This window comes from Nyctereutes procyonoides, unplaced genomic scaffold (assembly GCF_905146905.1).
Source record: "Nyctereutes procyonoides isolate TBG_1078 unplaced genomic scaffold, NYPRO_anot_genome, whole genome shotgun sequence".
Taxonomy (NCBI): domain Eukaryota; kingdom Metazoa; phylum Chordata; class Mammalia; order Carnivora; family Canidae; genus Nyctereutes; species Nyctereutes procyonoides.
Window position 1 is genome coordinate 37976293 of NW_026575043.1, and position 22736 is coordinate 37999028.

At 38.1% G+C, this 22736-nt stretch overlaps 1 protein-coding gene across 3 annotated transcripts in view; it reads left to right on the forward strand.

Moving 5' to 3' along the window:
* The window catches only part of ZNF280B (zinc finger protein 280B), a 24190-nt gene extending 13530 nt beyond the window's left edge, over nucleotides 1-10660 (forward strand). For 2 of the 3 annotated variants that reach the window (XM_055322168.1, XM_055322169.1), the window contains one exon: nucleotides 5933-10660. In XM_055322168.1, coding sequence (XP_055178143.1) covers nucleotides 6004-7635 — 1632 coding nt within the window. In that variant the 5' untranslated portion in view covers nucleotides 5933-6003 and the 3' untranslated portion in view covers nucleotides 7636-10660. Of the gene's footprint in view, nucleotides 1-5298; nucleotides 5318-5932 lie in introns of those variants that run through there. The other variant, XM_055322170.1, reaches the window with a different exon arrangement.
* The last annotated feature ends 12076 nt before the right edge of the window (nucleotides 10661-22736 follow it).

The window sequence follows — 22736 nt, forward strand, 5'->3', positions numbered from 1 at the left end:
GGCTCCCAGACTTGAAGAAAATTGGTTATTCTTTAGGTTTAATTTCCTACTTGTTCCCTCAATCCACCTTCCTTTTTTGAATTTATTTCTAACTCCCAGGTAATCGTTTTTCTTTAACAAATATTGAAGACTTATGTGCTGGGACTGCTCTAGGAATTTGGGAGAAATCAATGAGCAAAACAGACAAAAACAAACAAAACAAGCTAAAGAAACTACTTCTCCAGTGGAGAACTGATAGTCTAGTGAAGAAAGAAAGGTATATAATATAATGCAACAATACATTCTTGGTGTTACAAAAGGTGAGGTTATAAAATTAGGAAGAAAATAATAGAGCAGGGTCATAGGATCAAATGTTGGGTAGGTAGGAGTGTTGTAATATTAGATTGGGTGATCAGAGCAAGTCTTACAGTGAAGGTGAGTTTGGACAGGGACTGGAAATATTAGCCATGGGATTTTTGGGAGACAGGAGTTTCAGGCGGATACTAAAGGGAGTAGCAGGGAAGCCACTGTGATTGGATTGTAGTGAATGAGTGTTAGAATAATGGAAAAAGAGGTCAGAGAGGTAGCAAGAGTGAAAATTGGTAGTGAGGGTCTATGAATTGTTGATTTCTTTTTAGTCCAATCTACAGAAATAATCATGTCTTTTTGACAAAGAACAACTTGGTTTAATAGTTTCCCTTTTTAGGGATCCCTGGGTGGCGCAGCGGTTTGGCGCCTGCCTTTGGCCCAGGGTGCGATCCTGGAGACCCGGGATCAAATCCCACGTCGGGCTCCCGGTGCATGGAGCCTGCTTCTCCCTCTGCCTGTGTCTCTGCCTCTCTCTCTGTGACTATCATAAATAAATAAAAATTAAAAAAAAAAAAAAAAAAGAACTGCTTTCTTTAAAAAAAAAAAAATAGTTTCCCTTTTTAGACTCCCAGGTCAGAGTAGACCCCATTTTTTTTCACAGCTACTGCCCTAAGCTTATTTATAGACCAATATTTATTTAAAAATACTTATGAAGGGGATCCCTGGGTGGCGCAGCAGTTTGGCGCCTGCCTTTGGCCCAGGGCGCGATCCTGGAGACCCGGGATCAAATCCCACGTCAGGCTCCTGGTGCATGGAGCCTGCTTCTCCCTCTGCCTGTGTCTCTGCCTCTCTCTCTCTCTCTGTGTGACTATCATAAATAAAAAAATAAAATAAAAATAAAATAAATAAAAATAAAAATACTTATGAAAACATTATTTTTGTTTTCTTTAGTTGTCCTAAAGTGGAATATAAATGTTTACTATAGTTTTAAGGATCCTGTGAGGCTCTCCTTTCCACCAAGGATGTGTTTAATGGGCATTACATTCTAAGGCGGCAGATGGTTGGGGTTAATGGAAGAAAAGTGAAGAAGAGTAGTGGGGAAGAGACATGAGTGCTATGGATGGGAAAAGAGTGAAGGGGTAGGGATAGGGATTTGGTGGAGCGGTAGTGGGGTGAAAAGAGGGACAAGGGAGGTTGGTGAGGATAGGTATCAGAGGAGTCCTATTAGCCTAATCTTAGGAAGCTATTCAAGAAGGACTAATGCCTGAAAAAAAAACTATTGTGTGGCTATAACAAAGACCCATGAAGAGGGCCATTGTTTAAATACATAGGAATAACCTGGGAGATGAGTTTTACTACTGTCCTCTCAGGTATCTTTGGCATGAAATCTTCTCATTAACTCCTTCCACAGCCCTTGGCAGCTTTGTTGATAGGGGATATAAAGTGATTTTGAGGATTAGTTCCTTAGATCTAGTAGATCTTTGGCATGTCCAACCTCCTGACTCCCGGTATCTTAAGATTCTGGTAAATTGTAGAAAATAAAGATACCAGAGGAGAAGTGACAAGGAAATTCCCATAGTCTAAGGTTATTCTTGTTCTAAATGAACTCATTCACTAACTTACTCGCTTTAGGTTTGATTTTTTCCCCTATCTTTTCATCTTGAATGATTGGTTGGATGGAAAGTTAATCAGTATGGTCAACAGCTAAAAATCCTACCAAGATCAATTGGGTGAAAAGTCCAGCAATGTCCCTGGAACGCAGTTTATGTTTATTTATTTTTTTTAAACAACAGAATTTGATTTCTCATAGATTTGGAGGCTGGAAAATTCAAGATTAAGGTGCTGGCTGATTTGCTTCCTTTCTTCTGGCTTGCAGACAGCTACCTTCTCACTGTGTCTTCACATCATAGATGGAAGACAAAGAAAGAAGCAAGCTTTCTGATATCTCTTGTTGGCTCTATTCCCATCAGGAGGCCTCACCCCATGACCTTATCTACACCTAATAGATGGGAACCCAAAGTTCCCATCTCCAAATACCATCACACTGGGAGTTAGGGCTTCAGCATATGAGTTTTGGAGGTACATATTTCGGTCCATAGCATAACTGAAAGTCTATTCTCTAAAATTGCAGGAGTCGTTTAAATGGAGGAATAGTGGAGTGATATTATTACAGAAGTGTTTTAAGATTCATCTAGTGGTGGTATGCAGTTGGTGATAATTGGAAGGACAGAGAGACAAGACAATTTGGAGCCTAGTATAGATGTACAAACATGAAGTAACCAGTGGACTTAAAGCTAGATATTGAGGGGAGGAGCTTTAATAGGAATGGAAATGAAAGGCATTTAGAGTGACTAATGCTCCAAAAAGTTACTTAGAACTACACTTACAAGTTTCTGTGAGTAATTTGATGGAGGTTGGGGAAGGTTTGAACAGTTTTTATAAAATATAGGGAGAGTGAAAATGAATCCAGTGAGACTCTTTGATCCTTAGAGACTAAGCAATTAATTGCATCATCACCAGAAATTTAGACATGCATTAAGTTAGAGTTCTAGTGGGAAGAATGAGGAACTAGAATTGAGGAATCATGAATTTTAGTGCTAGCTCTCTGCAGACTTTACATGTAACTTAGGTGAATCATAAATTTTTCTGGGTTTTAAAAGTCTATCCTCAGGGCATCCCCAGTGGCTCAGTGGTTTAGCGCCACCTTCAGTCCAGGGCGTGATCCTGGAGACCTGGAATCCAGTCCCATGTTGGGCTCCCTGCTTGGTGCCTGCTTCTCCCTCTACCTGTGTCTCTGCCTCTCTCTCTCTCATGAATAAATAAATAAAATCTTAAAAAAAAAGTCTATCCTCAGATAATTCTGATGGTTATTTTAATTGTCAAATTAGATTTTTATTCTATTTTTTATTAAAAATTTCTATTTTTAAGTGTAAATTTTATTCTGATTTTTATGATATCGAGGAGAATAATAGTTTCAATTTAGAATTATTTCTTGACAGAGGATATTAGAGTATCATGTAGAATTACCTAGCAGACAGTTACTAGAAGTGTGGAAGTGATTCTCAGGAGAAGGTTAGATGAGGGCATAAGTTCTCCCATAGAACATTTTTGATTGCATATGTAGGGGATTGCTACTAGCATCTAGTAAGTAGAGGTCAGGGATATTGCTAAACATCCTAAGTGTACCCAACAACCCCCACAACATAGAATTTTCTGGCTCAGAAGTGTTACGGTGCTTATGTTGGGAAACAGTAGACTAGGTGGCATTAGCATGGAATTAGATGATTGAAATTGTATATAGACAGACAAAACCAATTTTTGGTGCAGTGTTTTCAGATGTGCCTTAAATGTTTTCTTGCATTACATATCACCTAATTATGTACTTAATTTTAAGAAGGCTGTAAATCGCTATTCATAACACTAGATTATAAGCTTCATGCTCACCACTTTCTACTTAGTATTTGGTAGTGTCAAACCAGTGTTGGGCAAGCAAGATATAGTTGTGGAACAAGTGACGAAAAGAATAAATAAGTTTTCTGCTTAATATTCTATTTATTTTTTAACTTACTTTGAAATTGGTACACAAATCTCAGGGTTAAATATGTGTTCCAAAATTATATGCTGATGTGCTAATTAAATTAATGGGAGGTACATAGCACATATTAGATGCCAGTTTAATTTTTATAGATGGGATTTGAAGGGTCTGTCTACATTGGGTACAATGAACTGTGACATTAGGTTTGCAGAAACTGATGAGTTATGAACCGTAGTTTAAAGTACCTACATCATGGTCAATTTAAGAAAAATGAAATAGAAAATATTAGAATAAGCATCCAATGTAGTAAAGCAATTGTTATTTACGTGTTTGGGTAGTGAGACTCCATATGCATTTTTTGTTTGTTTGTTTTACTATAGGTTGTGATAAAAAATGTTTGTAAAAAACTAGAAGCTTTCAATCCTTCATAGGCCTACAGAATATCTGGCATGGACAAGATTCTAAGAGTAAATCATAGAAAATGTGGTATTAGGGATGCCTGGGTAGCTCAGTGGTTGAGCATCTACCGGGATCTGGGATTGTCCTGCATGGGTTCCCTGCATGGAGCCTGCTTCCCCTCCTGCCTATGTCTCTGCCTCTCTCTCTCTCTCTCTCTCTCTCTCTCTGTCTCATGAATAAATAAAATCTTAAAAAAAGAAAACAGTCTATTCTACAAATAGATGTTCTTATTAATGAAAGTTACTATTAATGCATTTATCAAATTCTGTATTTGTTGAGCTCCCATGTTGTGCCAAGCACTGTTCTTTCAACAAAAAGTAATCTGTGTTCTTTGGAGTTTACATTTTACGCGATAGACAGTAGAAAAAGAATTAAGATACATAAAGTTTATAATGTGTTAGGTGGTGATAAGGACTTGAAGATGAGGGGAAGGGAAGAGATTGGGAATGTGAATTAGCAGTTGGTTGGAGTATTTGAGAACCTCTTTGAGGAGACTTGGAACAGAGGTCTGAAGATGGTAAGAGAGTCAGCCATACAGGTAACTGGATGATGAGCATTCATATTAGAAGGACAGAAAATACAGGGCCCTAAACAAGGTAAAGTGTTTAATGTGTTCAAGAAATAGCAAGGCGGGTACTGTGGTTACAGTGAGGTGGATAGTGAAGAAGAGTAGGACATAACTGTGGGGCAGTATGTAGGCTTGGAAGCATGGTCTTACAGGCATTGGAGATATTGGAAGCACTTGACTTTTTACTGAGTGAAGCAAAAAGCTATTGGAGGGTTTTGAGCTGAGCAGTGATATAATGTGATGTGACAATCGCTTTTTCTGCCATGTGGAGAAGAGACTGAAGTGGGTGGAGGGAGGAAGTTCTGGGATTGAAGTTCAGTGGGAAAGTCAGGATTGGAGGGAGAAATTTAGGAGACATCAGTGAATAGACTATAATTAAGGCCTTGAATTAGGATGAGATTATCAAGAGTTTCAATCTGCTGGGCATGTGCTAAGCACTTGACATTGAATTATGCTGTTGACTGTGGGTAGGTATTGTTACTCTGTTCTTTGACTTTGACACTTCTTTTTTATGTTAATATTTATGAAATTAGTATGTTTGAATCAATTGAGATATGTATATTTACTGTAAAATTTTCTTCAATTCTACTACAAAATAAGGTACTCTTGAATTGTTGGTGCTTTTTAAAAAGAGCTGTTACCTTAAGTCTAAGAAATAAGATCTTTTGCCTTTAAGATACAGAACCACATTTAAAAGTTTTGAACTTGCCAAAGGAAATGCAGCTGGTGTGTGGCTGACTTAGAATTCCAGCTTAATCTTCTCTGACTCCAAAGCCCATATTTCTAAACCATGCACAATGGTGCCTTTGTAAAATAGCATACTCTTTACGTATGATTTCACCTAGTGATTAGTTACTAGGTTTTTTCCTTTTTTTTTTTTAATAGAAGAAACCATGATCAGCATAGGGCAAAGCTATGATGCTAGAGTTGCACAGACTTATAATAATAGTAGGCTTTAAACTATCATTTATCCTTTAATTTTTATTGTCCTTATCTTATAAAATAAGGATATTAGAGTTTTGAAGAGAAATAAGACAATGCATTTTTCTGTACTTACTGATGTGTATTGTGTTTGTACTTAGGTGGCAGTTTACATAAAGAAAGCACTGGGACTGTGGCCACACCTTCAAGAATAAAAAAAAAAAATTAGAAAATGGAACAACCATGTATGCTATGTGAGGAAGAACAGGTGCCAGAACCACAGCAGAATGCAGAAGAAACCAAACAAGTAGATGAAGATGCTGAGCTGATCTTTGTTGGAGTGGAACATGTAAATGATGATGCTGAGCTGATCTTTGTTGGAGTGACTTCAAATTCAAAACCAGTTGTTTCAAACATTTTGAATAGAGTTACGCCAGGTTCATGTTCAAGGAGAAAAAAGTATGGTCACCTCAGAAAAGGTACTACTCACGAATTGCAGCCAGTAAGTTATGTGACCCCTGTATCAGAAGCAGTGACCGACTTGCCAGTTTCTGAATCTGAATCAAGATCAACAGATAGTCCTATTATTATTGAGCCTTTGTCTAAACCTGATTATAAAAATAATTCACCACAAGTCGTGCCTGATAGCTCTTCAGAGTTATGTTCTCCTTTGATTACATTCACAAGTTCATTACAGCATCCAGGAGGAGCAGCACTTTCTGTAGGAGGTATGAATAAAAGTACTTGCATATCAAAGCGACTTTCCACTGCTGAAGTAAATGATACAAATCCCAAAAGGCCTAAGCTCAGTGATGGAATCATAGGGGGACATGCTTCAGCTTTGTCCCCTTCAGGTAACTTTCATACAATGACTACACAGCAAAGCACACTCTCAAACAATGTTCATACCTCATTAAGCCATGTTCAGAATGGAGCACCTTTTCCAACAGCTTTTCCAAAGGACAGTGTTCATTTCGAGCCTATAAGCCCTGTTAAGGAAAACAAACTGACAGAAACAGACTTTTTGAGTCTAGCAAGTCAAAACCAGATTGTTGATTCCAAGAAAGGAAGTCTGGTCATATTACTTCATGACTTTTATTATGGGCAGTATAAAGGAGACAGTCAGCCAGAACAGAAGACTCACACAACCTTTAAATGCCTCAGCTGCTTGAAAGTTCTAAAAAACGTCAAGTTTATGAATCACATGAAGCACCATTTGGAACTTGAGAAGCAGAGGGCTGACAGCTGGGAAAACCACACCACCTGCCAGCACTGCCATCGACAGTTTCCCACTCCCTTCCAACTTCAATGTCACATTGAAAGTGTACACACTACCCAGGAGCCCTCTGCTGTCTGTAAAATTTGTGAATTGTCATTCAAAACAGACCAGGTTCTCTTACAGCACATGAAGGACAATCATAAGCCTGGTGAAATGCCCTATGTGTGCCAGGTTTGCAATTACAGATCGTCAGCCTTTGCTGATGTGGAAATGCATTTCAGAACATGTCATGAAAACACTAAGAATTTGCTCTGTCCATTCTGTCTTAAGATTTTCAAAACTGCAACACCATACATGTGTCATTATAGGGGACACTGGGAAAAGACTGTTCACCAGTGTTCCAAGTGCCGGCTACAGTTTTTAACTTTCAAGGAGAAAATGGAGCATAAGACCCAGTGTCATCAAATGTTTAAGAAACCTAAGCAACTAGAGGGATTGCCCCCCGAAACAAAGGTTGTTATTCAAGTGTCACTGGGACCTCTTCAACCAGGATCAGTGGAATTAGCATCTGTTACTGTGAGCACATCTGATTCTGAACCATCACCCCCCAGGTCTAAAAGTAGAATTCCAAAAAAACCTCGTTAATTCTAGTTTCAGTAATTCTAAAGCAGGTATTTCAATCAAAGTCAAAAACTCCATAGGAAACAAAAAAATACAACCCATACATTATTCAGTATCATCAAAAATAGTGAAACCAATGAGTCATTTATGAATTTCTTTTTAAATTTATGAAATACAGTATTGTCTGATCTGAATTTTGAGATGTTATTTAAAAATTTGTTACCTGTTTTTCATGTAATTGTATCTGGCTTAATACATCAAAGGTGTTTTGTGTATATATGTATGTGAGAGAGAAAAAAGTGGAAACCTATTTATTATTTTGATAGTTCATGTTTCTTGTATGTTTGAAAGCTCTTAAGTTCTGTATATAGAATCTGTAGAGTATTTTAAGTACTTAATATGCTCTTCAACTTTTTCCATGCCTTGAAGATTTCAATATTAACTACAGTTAGACTGGAATGGCTTTGTTACATCATCATCCCATTTGAGCTGAGCTGCTGAGCTCAGAAGTGTCTTGTGATGGTCTGACTCTGAGAGCCTGAGTGTGGAGAAGTTGAGGGACAAAGTGTGGCATGAATGGGCACCAGAAACTGGGAGGTTAATCAGTAGAGAGCAGTGGCTTCTTATCTTGGTTTAAGGTGCACACGCACAAATACACACACGTACACACATTCACTCTAGTCTCGGAGCCAAGGCAGAGGGAACACTGTCTCAAAGTGTCTTTTCCTAGCACTAGAACATCCAAAGAAGCAAAACCATTAAAATAAAATGCCTGTATTTGGCAAGGGACCCCTGCAGACATGAAACAATCACTGTATCATTGGCTTCAGCTGGAAAGGCAGGGGTAATGACTAGAGTGGGGCTTAGTGCCAGTGGACCTCCTGTTGAGTGATCCAAAGAGGAATTCAGCTTGTTCCCTTCCCTCTCCCTTCTGGCTGGCTTTTGGTCAGAATGAACTAGGCATATACCTCTCAGCCACAGTAGTAAGGCAAGTAAAATTTCTCAAGAGAAAGAAGCCTTGACATCCATACTTTGAACTGCACTGGACCCATAGTTTAAACTGAAAAGGGCCAAACAAATGGTATCTATCCAGTTCAAGGACTGGGCTAAATTTAGCTCTCTTATTGCTAAGCTGGAATGGGGGTTGTCCAAAAATAGTAGGTACAGTGTATAAAAGCAGCCCATGGTGACTGAGTAAAATTAAGCCCATTATAGGGCTTTTCCTTATACTTTTCCGTGTACATGTATGAACATGTGAAATTTTCATGCGCAGTTGAACATGTGAAATTTTCAATTTCATATCTTGCTTTGGACATGAATGTATTACAGTTAACAGTTATTCTCTGTTGTGTGTATAGTTTCCCTCATGAAACTAGTTGAGTTTAGGTTTTTCCTTGACACACTCTGATGTGAAAGAAATGCCCCATTTATTTCATTAGGTATTAGGTCTTAGAGTTATCTAATTTATCCAGCTGTCTAATTCTTAGCTATACCGTGGGGGCATCTTTTCCCCTTGCTATTTCCAAGGACTCACATTACTAGAGTGCCCTCTGAGTATTGGTTCCTGAACATTACCCTTGGCTGCCTCTGTGGATTCCCAGGATTGAGTCTCCCTGGGTATTTTCTAGTGCCATCCCTTCTTTCTCCACCTTGATTCAAGTATCTAGAAGCCTCTGTACATAAGGAACCTGGGATGCTACCTATAGACCTGAGCAAGGAGAGATGTCTACTATTTTCCCTCGCTTTCTCCTCCTCTTTAAAGGCATCTTCTGTCTCCCCACTTCTTTCTTCCGTCTTCAATTTTGTTAAATTCCCTGAGCTTTCACAGAAAACTGGGAAGTGATAGTCATCAGCAGCTTAGCATCCCTTCTAGAATTGGGAAGGACAGATAACAAAGTAGTTGTGAGTGTATTGTTCATACTTTAAAGAATTTCTTGAGTGTAGATTCTGTTGTATTTGCTCAATGCTTGTTCAAAATTGCACTTTGAACATTTTACTAGGCTTTTTTATTTAATTTGCTTGGGCCAAGGCACTTTGTTAATATTTTAATATTTTAGCCTGAACCTTTTTCTTTAGGTGGAGAGAGAGTATGTGTGTGCATTTGGGTGAATCAATTGTGTGTGTGTGTGTGTGTGTATGTGTATGTGCACACTTGTTTTAGTCTCAGGTGGAAACTTGTGTATAGATAGATGTGCAGACTTTTGCATACTTATCTCCCTTACTCTGTTCCTATAACAGAAATTGTTTTACAAAGCAGTAAAAATATGAAGTATTTTAGTTCTTTTTGTGGTTGCTTGCTATTATCAACACTGTTAACTGTTATTTGCTATTTAACTATAGTATGACCCTAAGGAATACAAATTGTTATTTATTGCCAACTACAGATTCTGGTGATAAGGTCCCTATCTACCTCCTCTCGCTTTTCCATTCTCTGCCATGCTACTCTACCATTTTCCCAACTGGTGCACTATTTTTGACACATTGGCCTTGCTTTTCTTTAAGCAAATCACATTTCCTGTTCCAAAGACTCTGTAACTGCTCTTCTCTTAGAATGTTTTTCTCCTTGGCCTGCATGGCTTGCTACCTCGCTTAATTGTTTGACACTTCCTTTGGTTTATTGAGCTTCACCAATGTTCTTAAAAGATACTGACAATGAATCTCCCCCACCTTTTTACTCCTCCCCCTTTTAAAGGCACTTTAAGCCTCCCCACTCCTTTTTTCCTCTCCAATCCGGTTAAATTTCCTAGGTTTTCACAAAAAGCTAGGAAGAGATAATCATTAAAAGCTTTGGTTCTCTTAGAATTGGGCTAGCTTGAGTCAATTTCTGTGCCTGTAACCAAAAGAAACTGAATATAGTGAGTTGAGTTCTTTCAGGAGCTTTCTCTGTTTTTCTATTGATACCTCTATATTTTTTTAAGGCAATGTCACTTTGTTTTGTTTACAAATATATTGAATATCTGTCAAGATTACTATTTTGTTATTGCCCTTTGTGAATTTCCATGTCTATTTTGCTTGCTTGTTTTCAGATAAAATTTATTATTTTGTTAATGTTGCCAAAAATTGTAAGTAAAATAGCAATTGTAGTAATAAAATGTTTTTTTGGAAAAAATGTTTTCGTTTTATTATCTTTTAACCAGTAAAGTTTAAGTTAATTTTTATTTGGTACCACTGTGCAGACTCCTTGCCTTCCTGCCAGTTGTGTTTATTTTTAATCATACTGCATTGGCCAGAACTTCAAAACAGTGAGATGTAAATGAGTTTTGCTGTTCTTGGTTTTAGTGGGAAATGCTTTACCGTTAAAGGTAATGCTCATATTGCTTAATGAATTTCTGCCTTTAGGATTTTTAAAGAAAATTGCTTAGTTTTATTGGATAATTTACAACATCTGTTGAGACAATCATTTATATTTTCTTTAGGTTTCTAAGGTTATGCTCAGCCTGATTCATAACTTTTCTATTAGAAACCTTCCTTTCCTGAAATAATATTTCCAGTTGGAGTTGAATATTATCCTCTACTCAGAATCTCATTCCTTTTCTCATTTCTAATTTTGAAATGTATTTCTTTTTCCCTTCATTGGATTTGCCAGGTTTATCAATTTTCCTGATTTCCTTTTTTCAGGGAGCAACCCTTGATTTATTATCCCAACTAATTTTGTTTTCTCTATTTTTGCCTTGATTCATTTTATGCCTCTACTTTCTTTAGGATTGTTTTTTTCATAAAGACCTTTTATTTTAAAGGCTTTACTTTTTTTCTTGATAAAGGATTTAAACATTGCCTACCCTTGTTTACAGCTTTGAATCCAAAATGTTTTGATGCATATTTTCATTTTCATTAAAGTTTTCATTCTACATACTTTTTTGGTAAGTTAATCCCAAAGGAAGGAAAATTTGCAGGCTGAATGTTTTAGTCTGACTTTATTGTAATTAAATTTTCCTTGGAGCCTTGAGGGTATACACTGTGTGTGGGTATATCAAAATGGTGTCTTTATATACACACGTCCTTTTTAAATTGCTGCATGGGTTATTAGAAAATTCTCTGATAAAAAATATAAACTTTTAATTCTAGAAATATGTCCCCCCAACATGGGAACAGTATAAAAGGTAAAAGTATGAGAATACTCATTTGAAAGAAATTCCTAATAACAACAAAATGTTAAAAATTACTCATGACATCAAAGGTAGAGAATAAGGAATTTGATCAGATATCAAGGGTGGTTAGATATCAAGGGTGGGGAGTTTTCTCTAAACTGACCCAGCAGGATTCTTGTTAAAACTGGACTAAATAGGCAGAGCCACTGTACTAAAGGCAGAGCCCAAGGTGGGAGTATGTTATCTTTTGCTGTATAACAAATTACTGCAAAATTTAACAGCTTAAAAAAAATATTATCTCCCACTGGGGATAATTCTCTCCTGGAATTGGGAATCCAGTTGTGTTGCACTGTTGTGTTTGAGTTCCATGTGGTACAGTCATCTGAAGGCCTGACAGGCTGGAGGATTTGCTTCCAGGAAGGCTCACTCACGTGGCTATTGACAGTAAACTCTGGTTCCTTGCTCTCTGTTGGGAGAAAGCCTCAGTTCCTCCATATGAGCTTCTCTGCTTGGTTACCTAAGTGTTCTCAGGACATGCCTAGCGGGCTTCTAGGCAACAAGTATTCCAGGGAGTGAGCAAGGAGGCTGCACTGTCTTTTATGACCTAACCTCAGATGCTTTACTTTACTTGCTTTTTTCTACAATATTCTATTCATTAGAAGTGAGCCACAACTCCAACCCAAATACCAAGGGGTGGGTAATTAGGTTCCACCTTTGAAGGGAAAAATTTATGGGCATAATTTTAAATTACCAGGTTTTATACTTGGGCCACATTATTTATTACATACCTCCTATATGCAAAATACATTCACCTCCTGAATCTCATCATCTAAATCAGGTCTAGATGTGGATTGGGTCCTAGAATGGTATTCCTTATGTGCAGTATCTCAAGTACAGTTCTTCTAGATCTTAAGACCTGTGAACAAAAGAGATGTGTTATCTGCCCACCTACATCCCCACCCAACACCGGTGGGACAGGCATAGGACAACCTTCATAGCCACAGCCATGTTCAAAATGGGGAAGGGGAGAGGGGAATCACTTGTCAGTAGCAATTCTGAAATCCCACTAGGTACATGTTGGCAGTTCATTGATTAGGACTCAAGGCCTTGGTCTCGGCTTTGATCTCAGTACTCTTGATTCCCCACAGTGACATACTTCTCTTTATATGAAAGGCAGTACTTGGTTTAACTGAATTGTTTGCTCAGCCCGCTTCCTGCTCATAGCAGGTAGAAGTCCAAAGTTCTCATTTTTCACTCTCTGGCCCTTCCAGTGCAAGCTAGAGACATTTCTTCAAATATATTCTCTTAAAAACTATGTGTGTCTCCTGTTCATCTTATTGGTGTTCAAGCCAAAGGAGTCCATTCTGAAGCTACAACCACACAGTGTTCAAGATAGACCTACTCCATCTTGGTTTCATGCTGAGATAGCTGAGGGACAACACCCTTAAGGTTAATCGAAACCTTATTGTGTGATTGACATGATCTTTAGATGCCCTTGGCCTCACCGGATGCATCACCTTTTAGCTTTCTGGGCCTTAGAGAATTTTACAGTCATACTCTCATCTTTAGACCTCATTTATTCAGTGCCCTGGGTGTGCTACTTGCTTGGTAGCCATTAATTTCAGTATCTTTTGCCATCTAAGAGACTGAAAATTGAGAAAACCTGCAAATTCTGGCTCCTGTTTTAGTAGCCCTTCCCTTAACTTTTTAATTTCCCTTCATATTGTACTATATGCAACAAGAAGGCACCAAGCCGTACATTAAGCTCTCTGGCTGGAAATGTCCTTAGCTAGGTGACACAGTTAGGTACATTTTCTACATTTCATATAAGTGACAGTGATGGTGTTACCAACTTTCTGCCACTACATAACCCCTTTCTCAATTTTTTAATAGCATGTTCTTCACTTTTAAACCATACTAGAGTGTTCTCAAGGTTCAGTTTTGTTTTTTTTTTTACACTAAGTCTTGTACTAATACTCTCCTCAAAGTCCTTCCAGCTTTTGCGCACTGCCCAGTTTCAAAGCCATATTTCATATATTTGTTATGGCAGCATTCCCCTTCCAGGTGCCAAAATTTCTATTAATTATCTTTGGTTATATTATATAAAATATCAGTGCAAACTTACCAGTTTAAAATATTTTTCAAGAGTCAAGAATTCGAAATCTGCTTAGCAGAGTGCCTCTGGCTCAGCTTCTTTTCTTTTTTAGTTTTTATTTATGATAGTCACAGAGAGAGAGAGAGAGAGGCAGAGACACAGGCAGAGGAGAAGCAGGCTCCATGCACCGGGAGCCCGACGTGGGATTCGATCCCGGGTCTCCAGGATTGCGCCCTGGGCCAAAGGCAGGCGCCAAACCACTGCGCCACGCAGGGATCCCTCAGCTTCTTTTCTTACTTTGCAGTTAAGATGTTGGCTGGAGCTCCAGCACCTGAAGGCTTAACTGGAGCTAGGTCTGAATATTTTGGTCCCTCCAAATTCATGTTGAAATCCTAAGCCCCCAAAGTGTGGGTATTAGTAGATGGGGCCTTTGGGAAGTAATTAGGTCATGAGGGTACAGCCCCCCCTTTTTTAAAATTTTTATTTATTTATGATAGTCAGAGAGAGAGAGGCAGAGACACAGGCAGAGGGAGAAGCAGGCTCCATGCACCAGGAGCCCGACGTGGGATTCGATCCCAGGTCTCCAGGATCGCGCCCTGGGCCAAAGGCAGGCGCCAAACCGCTGCGCCACCCAGGGATCCCTGGGTACAGCCTTTTGAGTGAGATTAGTGTTTTTATAAAAGAGATCCCACAAAGCTCCCTACCCCTTTCCACCATGTGAAGATACAAGAATCTGTGACCTGGAAGAGGTCCCTGCCTTTCTGTGTTGACACTCTATTCTTGAACTTCCAGCCTCCAGAACTGTGAGCAGTAAATTTCTCTTTTTAAAAAAATTTCATCTGGGACGCCTGAGTGGCTCAGTGGTTGAGCATCTGCTTTTGGCTCAGGGAGTGATCCCAGAGTCCTGGGATCAAGGCCCACATCGGGCTCCCCGCAGGGAGCCCACTTCTCCCTCTGCCTATGTCTTTGCCTCTCTCTCTGTGTCGCTCATGAATAAATAAATAAAATCTTTAAAAAATAAATAAAAATAGATTTTATTTAATTTTTAATTTTTATTTAAATTCAATTAATTAATTCATTTAATGTGTTATTGGTTTCAGAGATAGAGGTCAGTGATTCATCACTGACCCAGTGATTAATGTTCATCACCCAGTTACCCCATCCCCCAACCCCCTCCACAAATTTCTCTTGTTTATAAGCTACCCAGTCTGTGTATTTTGTTTCATTCAGTAGACTAAGACAGTCAACCTCTAAACCTTACATGGCTGTTAGCAGGAGGCCTCAGTTCCTTGTCACATGCTCCTCCTGTCATGTCAGTTGGCTTCTGGCAGGAGAAGTGATTCAAGAAAGCAAGGAAGAAGCTGCAACCTAGCTGGAGTCTTGTATACTATTCATCACACAGACCAATCTTGATATAATATGGAAGTTGACCACATATGGGCAGGAATACCAGGGCACAGGGAATCCTTGGGGGTAGTCTTGGAATTACCTCAGGGAGAAGGAAACGTTAGACTTTTTTGTGACGTTCCACAGGGAATGTAGATAAAACCAAATTAATGGCCCTGGTGTTACCTTCCCACTCTCCAGTTTGCTGTCATGGCTGACACTGGTCAGGCTGAGAGGAGATTCTTGTAGGAGTAAGTACATTAGTTTAAAAACTTTGAATATATAATACATTCATATTGTTCAAACATCAAAAAGTATAACAATTCTTCTCAGATTCTTTTTTAGTCTTCTAGATAATTTCCTATTTTTTTCTCCTACTTTTTAAAGATAAGTGATTTATATTGTATAGTTTTCCTCACCTTGCTTTTTTGTTTTTGAAAATGTAACATTTTTACAATGTCTTATGGCATATAAATTGGCAAAATCATTGCCTAAAATTATGAAAGAACTAATTAAAAACTTTTTTCTAAAGTATTTCTTTTTTTAAAAGATTTTATTTATTAGAAAGACAGAGAGCCTGAGTAGGGGTGGAGCAGAGACAGAGGGACAAGCAGACTCTGCACCTGAAGCAGGGCTCAGTGCGGGGCTTGATCTCATGACCCTGCCATCACGACCTGAGCAGAAATCAAGAATCAGGCACTCAACCAGCTGAGCCACCGTGCCCCTTTTTAAAAAGTGTTTCTAAAGATTATTAAGAGAAATTTCTAGTGCACTAATATGAAATTACTATAAAGAAGAAAACATGGCTATTTCACAAAGAAAAAATATAGCTAGTTAATAAATAAATAAATGCAAAATACTCAATAGTAAACATAGAAATGGAAATTAAACAATGGTATCTTATTGACAAATATTCTAGAAATTATAATTTCTATTGCCAATGAGAATATGATGAAAAGAGTGTCAATTGGCATAAACCATTCTGGAAGTTATTTTAAAATGTGAATAGAAAGCAATAATGTCATATTCTTTCATAGATACCTTTTACAAATTCAGTAAAAATTCACAGAATAATGTTTATATATAAAAAATGTAGTGTAGCAGAGGCTTCAAGATTTTAGTTTATACTTATAGGAAGTAGAAATAATTGCTCAAAAATGGGATGCTTTGGTATTTCTGTTATATCTGTGTATACACACATATACACATATTTTTAAAAAAGTTTATCTTTTCGAGACACAGAGCGAGAGAGAGGCAGAGACACAGGCAGAGGGAGAAGCGGGCTCTATGCAGGGAGCCCGTCGGAGGACACGATCCCGGGTCTCCAGGATCACACCCTGGGCCAAAGTCAGTTGCTAAACCGTTGAGCCACCCAGGGACCCATATATACACATATTTATTAAAGAGATTGCAGTAGTATGAAGTAAAACTAGAAGATACAAAATTGTGTATACATTGTGATTTGAACTATGGAGAAAATACATGAAGGGAAAAAGACTAAAAGAGTAACTTTCATAGTAATCCATCTTCTGAACTATTTGGTCTTTACAGGGTAGGAAAAAGCACTCCTTAATATTTCCAGATTTTATGAAGTGAACTTGCATTGTTTTGAGAATTTTACTTATATAAAACGAGGAACTTATTGTCTTTGCTCCTACTAGCAGTTGCAAGTGTATCTTACATGCTTTTTTGGAGGCAGGGTGTGGGGTGGGACTTGATCATAAATTCTTCAACTAATATAGCTTCTATTGTGCCCTATAGGTTGACAAAATATTTGGGCTCTGGTTTTCCTAGACCTACCATGTCCCAAAACATTGAATCATTTTGGCCCCCTTCCCTTGACTTTTTTCTCCTATAAATGGCCAACATTTAGGTTTCCTGGAGAGCTTAAATGTCTATCAATTTGATAGTCAAGTCAGGTTGATAATATGTAGATCCAGGCTCAGCCAAGTGGCAGGTTCATGCCACCATTCTTCATCTGGGTCTTTCATTGTTCCAAGCACCAAGATAGACCAGCATATGGTAGTACTCACCTTCTTTCTTAGGCTGGGACCCCAAAAAGGTGAGGGCAGTTTTGACCCTGGAGGGAGCCTGAGAACTGGGTGGGAGTCCGTGAGTGTTTGTTGTGTGTGTGGTGCGAGTTTGTCTAGGTTTCTGCTGGAACTAACGTGGATAGTTACTATTAATGGCTCTCCAGTGCTGGAGTCACAGGGAAAAGTGACTGTCACTCCTGGGGATGGTCAGAAGGGCTCTGGAGTCACCACAGCCTGAGAACTAGTCTCTCAAACTGGAAACAGACACGGAATAGGAATGAGGAACAAGAGCAGAGGGATTGGCTCCAAAGACCAGTCTCTAAAATCACCATGAACTTGGACAGTGAATGAGTAAAGGGAGGGCAAGGAGAGGGGCCCAGGCCATGGTGCAGACATCCAAGGATCTGCTGGCTTCTTAGCTGATGCTGAGCTCTCTGTTGGGTCTTTTATTCCTTCTGAATGCCCTGGGTGAAGGATATGTGTGGTGCATGGTGCCAATCTGTTTCCTTTACTAGTTCCTCAACTGTGTCCTCAGCTCAAAAAGCAGCTCCCTTGTCAAGAGACAAATTTGCCTAATGAAGCAACCTTTTATGTGGGTCATTGAGTCCAGAACCCTTTCAATTTGGAGCTCTGAGTTTATTTCAGACTGTGCTTACTTCTGAGGGAATATATAGTGTCATGTGAGGGCTTCATCAAGAGAATGTGAACAGTGAGGTGATGGAAAATAGGGAGAATGAAAGGTCATCTGTTCATTTATTCAACTAACAAATATTGTTTTAATTTCTTTGATTTTTTTTCTTAAAACTTGTAGCTGCTGTTCACTTTCTTCCTGGTATCTTTGGAGGAGCAGAAGCTTTTACTATATTTTTTAAGTAAGCTTTATGCCCAATGTGGGGCTCAAATCATGACCCTATATTTTTTAAGTAAGCTTTATGCCCAATGTGGGGCTCAAATCGTGTTCTACTGAGTAAGCCAGCTAAGTGCCCCACAAGCTTTTTATCATTTATCATTTTATAATCTTTTTTTGTATCCTTGGTATCTGTGTGCCTTGTCTATGACAAACTTATAAAAATATTCTCTCTTTTTTTCCTCTAAAGTCTTTATTGTTTTGGTTTTCACATTTGGGTCCATAATCCATACTGAATTGGGATCCCTGGGTGGCTCGGCATCTGCCTTTGGCTCAGGGTGTGATCCTGAAGTCCCAGGATTGATCCCACATCGGGCTTCCTGCATGGAGCCTGCTTCTCCCTCTGCCTATGTCTCTGTCTCTCTTTCTGTGTCTCTCATTAATAAATAAATAAAATCTTTTTAAAAAGATCCATATTGAGTTAATTTTGTGTGTGGTGTGAGGTAGGGAGTCAAAGTTCCTTTTTTCCTTTTCTTTTCCATTTTCCTTTTCTAATACAAATATCTAGTTGTTCTAGTTTTATTTATTTATTTATTTATTTAAAAAATTTATTTATTTATTGGGAACCCGGTGCGATATTCAATCCCTATTCTCCAGGACCACACCCCAGGCCGAAGGCAGGCGCTAAACCAGAGCCACCCAGGGTGCCCTAGTATCATTTATTAAAAGCACTTTTGCTTGATTTTCATGGGTAACTTTGTTGAAAAATCAAGTAACCACACTTGTAACACTTGTAATTGTGTGTGTTTATTTATTTTTCCAACTTTATTAATGTATAACTGACAAATAAAATTGTATATATTTAAGGTGTATGGTATGATGATTTGATATAGGTATGCATTGTGAAAAGATATCCACAATTAACTTCATTAATTCATCTATCATCTCACATAATTATCTTTTTGTGTGTATGTGGTGAGGACACTTAAGATATATCTTAGCAAATTTAAAGTATACAATACAGTATAAAGTGTTGGTTTATTTTTGAAACACTCATATCACACAGTTTTCATTATTATACCTTTATAGAAAGTTTCAAGATTACTAGGGCTATCCTAGTTCCTTTAGATTTCTATGTTACTTTAAAATCATTTAATAATTTCTGCCAAAAAAAATAATTTCTGCCAACCCACTGGAATTTTGGAATTGGCTTGAATGTCTATTCCAACTTGGAGATATTTATTATCTTTAAAATATTGAGACAGTTTTTACTTCTTCCTTTCCAATTTTTAGGTCCTCCTCACTTTTTTTTTTTGAAACAAAATTAAATCTCTGACTTAATTCAAGATTCACCTCGATGAGGAACATTAGGAGAAATTGGCCCTTTCCATAAAAATGTCTCACAGACTTTCATTGGTAACATTTTAATGGCTTTTTAAAAAGGAAGTTTCTAGGTATGCCTGGGTGGCTCAGTGGTTGAGCATCTGCCTTTGGCTCAGGGTGTGATCCTGGAGACCTGAGATCAAGTCTCACATTGGGCTTCTTGCATGGAGCCTGCTTTTCCCTCTGCCCGTTTCTCTATCTCTCTCTGTGTCTTCTCATGAATAAATAAATAAAATCTTAAAAAAAAAAGAAGGAAGTTTCCAGTAACATATATTTTACTTTTTATGTAATAATAAGCCATTTAAATATAACAGCAGAAGCTCCACTTTCTGGGAGAGGGTGTGTATATGTCTGTATGAGCAGTTGACCTGTTAGTGCATCAGGCTTTGGCATGTACAAGCTCTGAAAATGCATATTATTTTCTATGTATCATTTAAAACTTCATGAATTGCGAAGTTCAGGGAAACAAAGGATCTTGAAAGCATGCTTGTCTTGTTTCTTGATATAGGCCCTATCCCAGTGATTTTTCATGAGGTAAACACATTTCAGTGGTAACTTCAAGTACTGTGAAAGCATACTTTTCATATTACTGAAAACATATAAACAGTGAGCACATGCCTGATTTAAGTATCCCTTTAATGAAGGAGCAAACAGAATGGCAAAGTTGATTCAATTAGGACATACAGAAGTAGGATTTATATAGTCAGTGGGGAAAGTGTTGAAATAAGATAGCTAAAGTCGATGTTCTAAATTAAATACAAAGCTGGTTAAAAATTCTAAGACTATAACCCTTGGGATTGTCTTTCCTATTTCTAATCTGTTTTCTATATGCTAATGTAAACTTAACCAGTTATAAAATATCTGGACCCTAATCAATTCTTAGACAAATAAAATTAAACATTTTTTTAAGGTCAGATGAAACCATTTAAAAAAAAATCTCTAGTGTGACATTCTAGGATTATACAATTACATTTTGGTTGTATTTCAAATTTTGGATTATATTTTCTTGAAAAACTAATTTTAAAAAATTCTTAAAAATAATCATATAATCGTAGGAAGTTGCAAAAGCAGTGCATGGAGTCCAAGTACCTTTTATTCAGCTTCCCACACTGGTGACATTTGATATACATGAAACATCAAAATCAGGAACTTGATATTGGTATAGTATTTACTGTTAACTAGACTACAGACCTTGTCTGCTTTTCACATTTTACATACATTCATTTTTTTGTGTGTGTGGTATGTGTATGTGTAGTTCTACACAATTTTATCTTAAGTTTACATTTGTGTAACCACCACACAGTCAATATATAGACTTGTTCCAGCATTACAAAGGAATCACCTCATGCTATCCCTTTATATTTGCACATCTCTCCTGACTTTGTTCCATGGCAACCTTAATGTGGTCTTCATCTCTATCGTTTTGTCAAAAACTTTTTAGCATGGAAGGAATACATGTTAATTGCTGACAGTGATGGGAATACATAAAGATTAAAGGAATGAAATAAACACTTGGTCAGAGGCTCTGACCACTCTGTCACTTTTGATGAGGCCTTTTAAAGACTTCAGTGTTAAATTATTTTGAGGATGGCCCAAAATAAATGTTTTTCTCCTAGGTCCAGGATTCACAGCCCTGTCCTGGACTCTTTCTTCACCCTTGTAGGCAGAGTTTCCTGCTAAAACAATTGATGGGTATATCCTGAGGGTGGCCTTCCATTCAAGAATACATTCATGCCTAAATTCACTCATTGGATGAAAACTCATCAGCTCCTATGCTGGAGATATCCTTTCAGGTACTAAGAAGAATAAATTGGAGAGCAGCATGCTAACAGATCCTGTCATGAAGGGGTTTACAGTCTAGGAGCACAGCCACCTCTGGACTGTCTCTGAAATTAGAGATTATGATTATTTGGATTTTCCTGGGATACATCAGGATGATTCCAGTCATGGACATGCTGATGTGATAGAGCCTTTGGAAACTAAAGGACTTAAATATTCATTCATCCATTCATTCAACTTCATAAAATTTTTATTACAAACAGAAGAATAAAAAACAAACTGTACCTTTTTTGATTTAGAGTCTATTTGAGAAGGGACTGGGAAAAATATATAATTCAGAAAATATGTTATCATAACACATGAGTAAGTGAGATAAGTCTGTCTGGAGAAGTCAAGGAACACTTCCCAGAAGAGGGAAAAGTCCGAATGAAATTCAACCTTTGAGAAAGACGAGCATGGAGACTGACATAATAGGGGGTTCTGGGCAGAGGAGGGGTTGGTTAGATGGTACATTCTGAATGAGAGATCATCCTATATAAAAGATTAGGGACAAGAAAGAATCAGGGTGTTTACATCTAGAAAGCACCATCTTGGGGCATAGGACTTAGAGGACTAGGCTTCTTCGTAAGAGCAAGAGTTGGCAAAATAGGTTTTGGGTTAGGCTTTTTTCTTTCCCGCCTTGCTGTCCTGGCTGGATTGTTGTTTGTACTTCAGCAGTGACAGATAAGAAAGAAAACAAAAAACCCAGCTCAGGCCAAACTGGATTTGCAGCCTAACAATGGCGCAGCAGGGATCAACAGCACAGCAGGCAGTGTTTAAGTATTTCTTCCTTCATTCATCCTCCTCTAGGCCCTCAATTTATAAGTAAAAAAAAAAAAAAGATAAGCAGGTTGTAAAAATCAATCTCAGGGGGAGAGAAAGGGATATAGGCTTGGGATGTACAGTCACCTAGATGGGGCAAAACCTACATAAGAAGGTGCACCTTACTGCACAATAAGCCCTGGGCTCTATTCCTGAGCACATCACACCTTAAGTTTGACAGTATTACTTCTGTCATTATACCCCTTCTCATTACAGCCCTCTAATCTGAATAGCTGATATCCCTGTAAAATAGTCACAAAAATGAAAAGGCCCCTGTAGAAATGTATATACTACATAGAAAGAGGCATCAACTCAACATTTTAACAACATGGGTTAGAATTAGTGAATTAGAACAAAAATATTTTTTTTAAAAAAAAAAATTTTTTTAAGTTTTAAGTAGGTTCCATGCCCAACATGGGGCTTGACCTCAAGGTCCTGAGGTCAAGAGTTGCATGCTCTATGGGCTGAGCCAGCCAAGTACCCCTAGAACATCAAGATTTAAAGTAAGTATAATGTTCTTAAAGATAGAGGGTCGCCTGGGTGGCTCAGTGGTTGAGAGTCTGCCTTGGGCTCAGGGCATGATCCCAAGGATCCCAGGGTCCTAGGATCAAGTCCCACTAGGGTTCCCCACAGGGACCCTGGTTCTGTCTCTG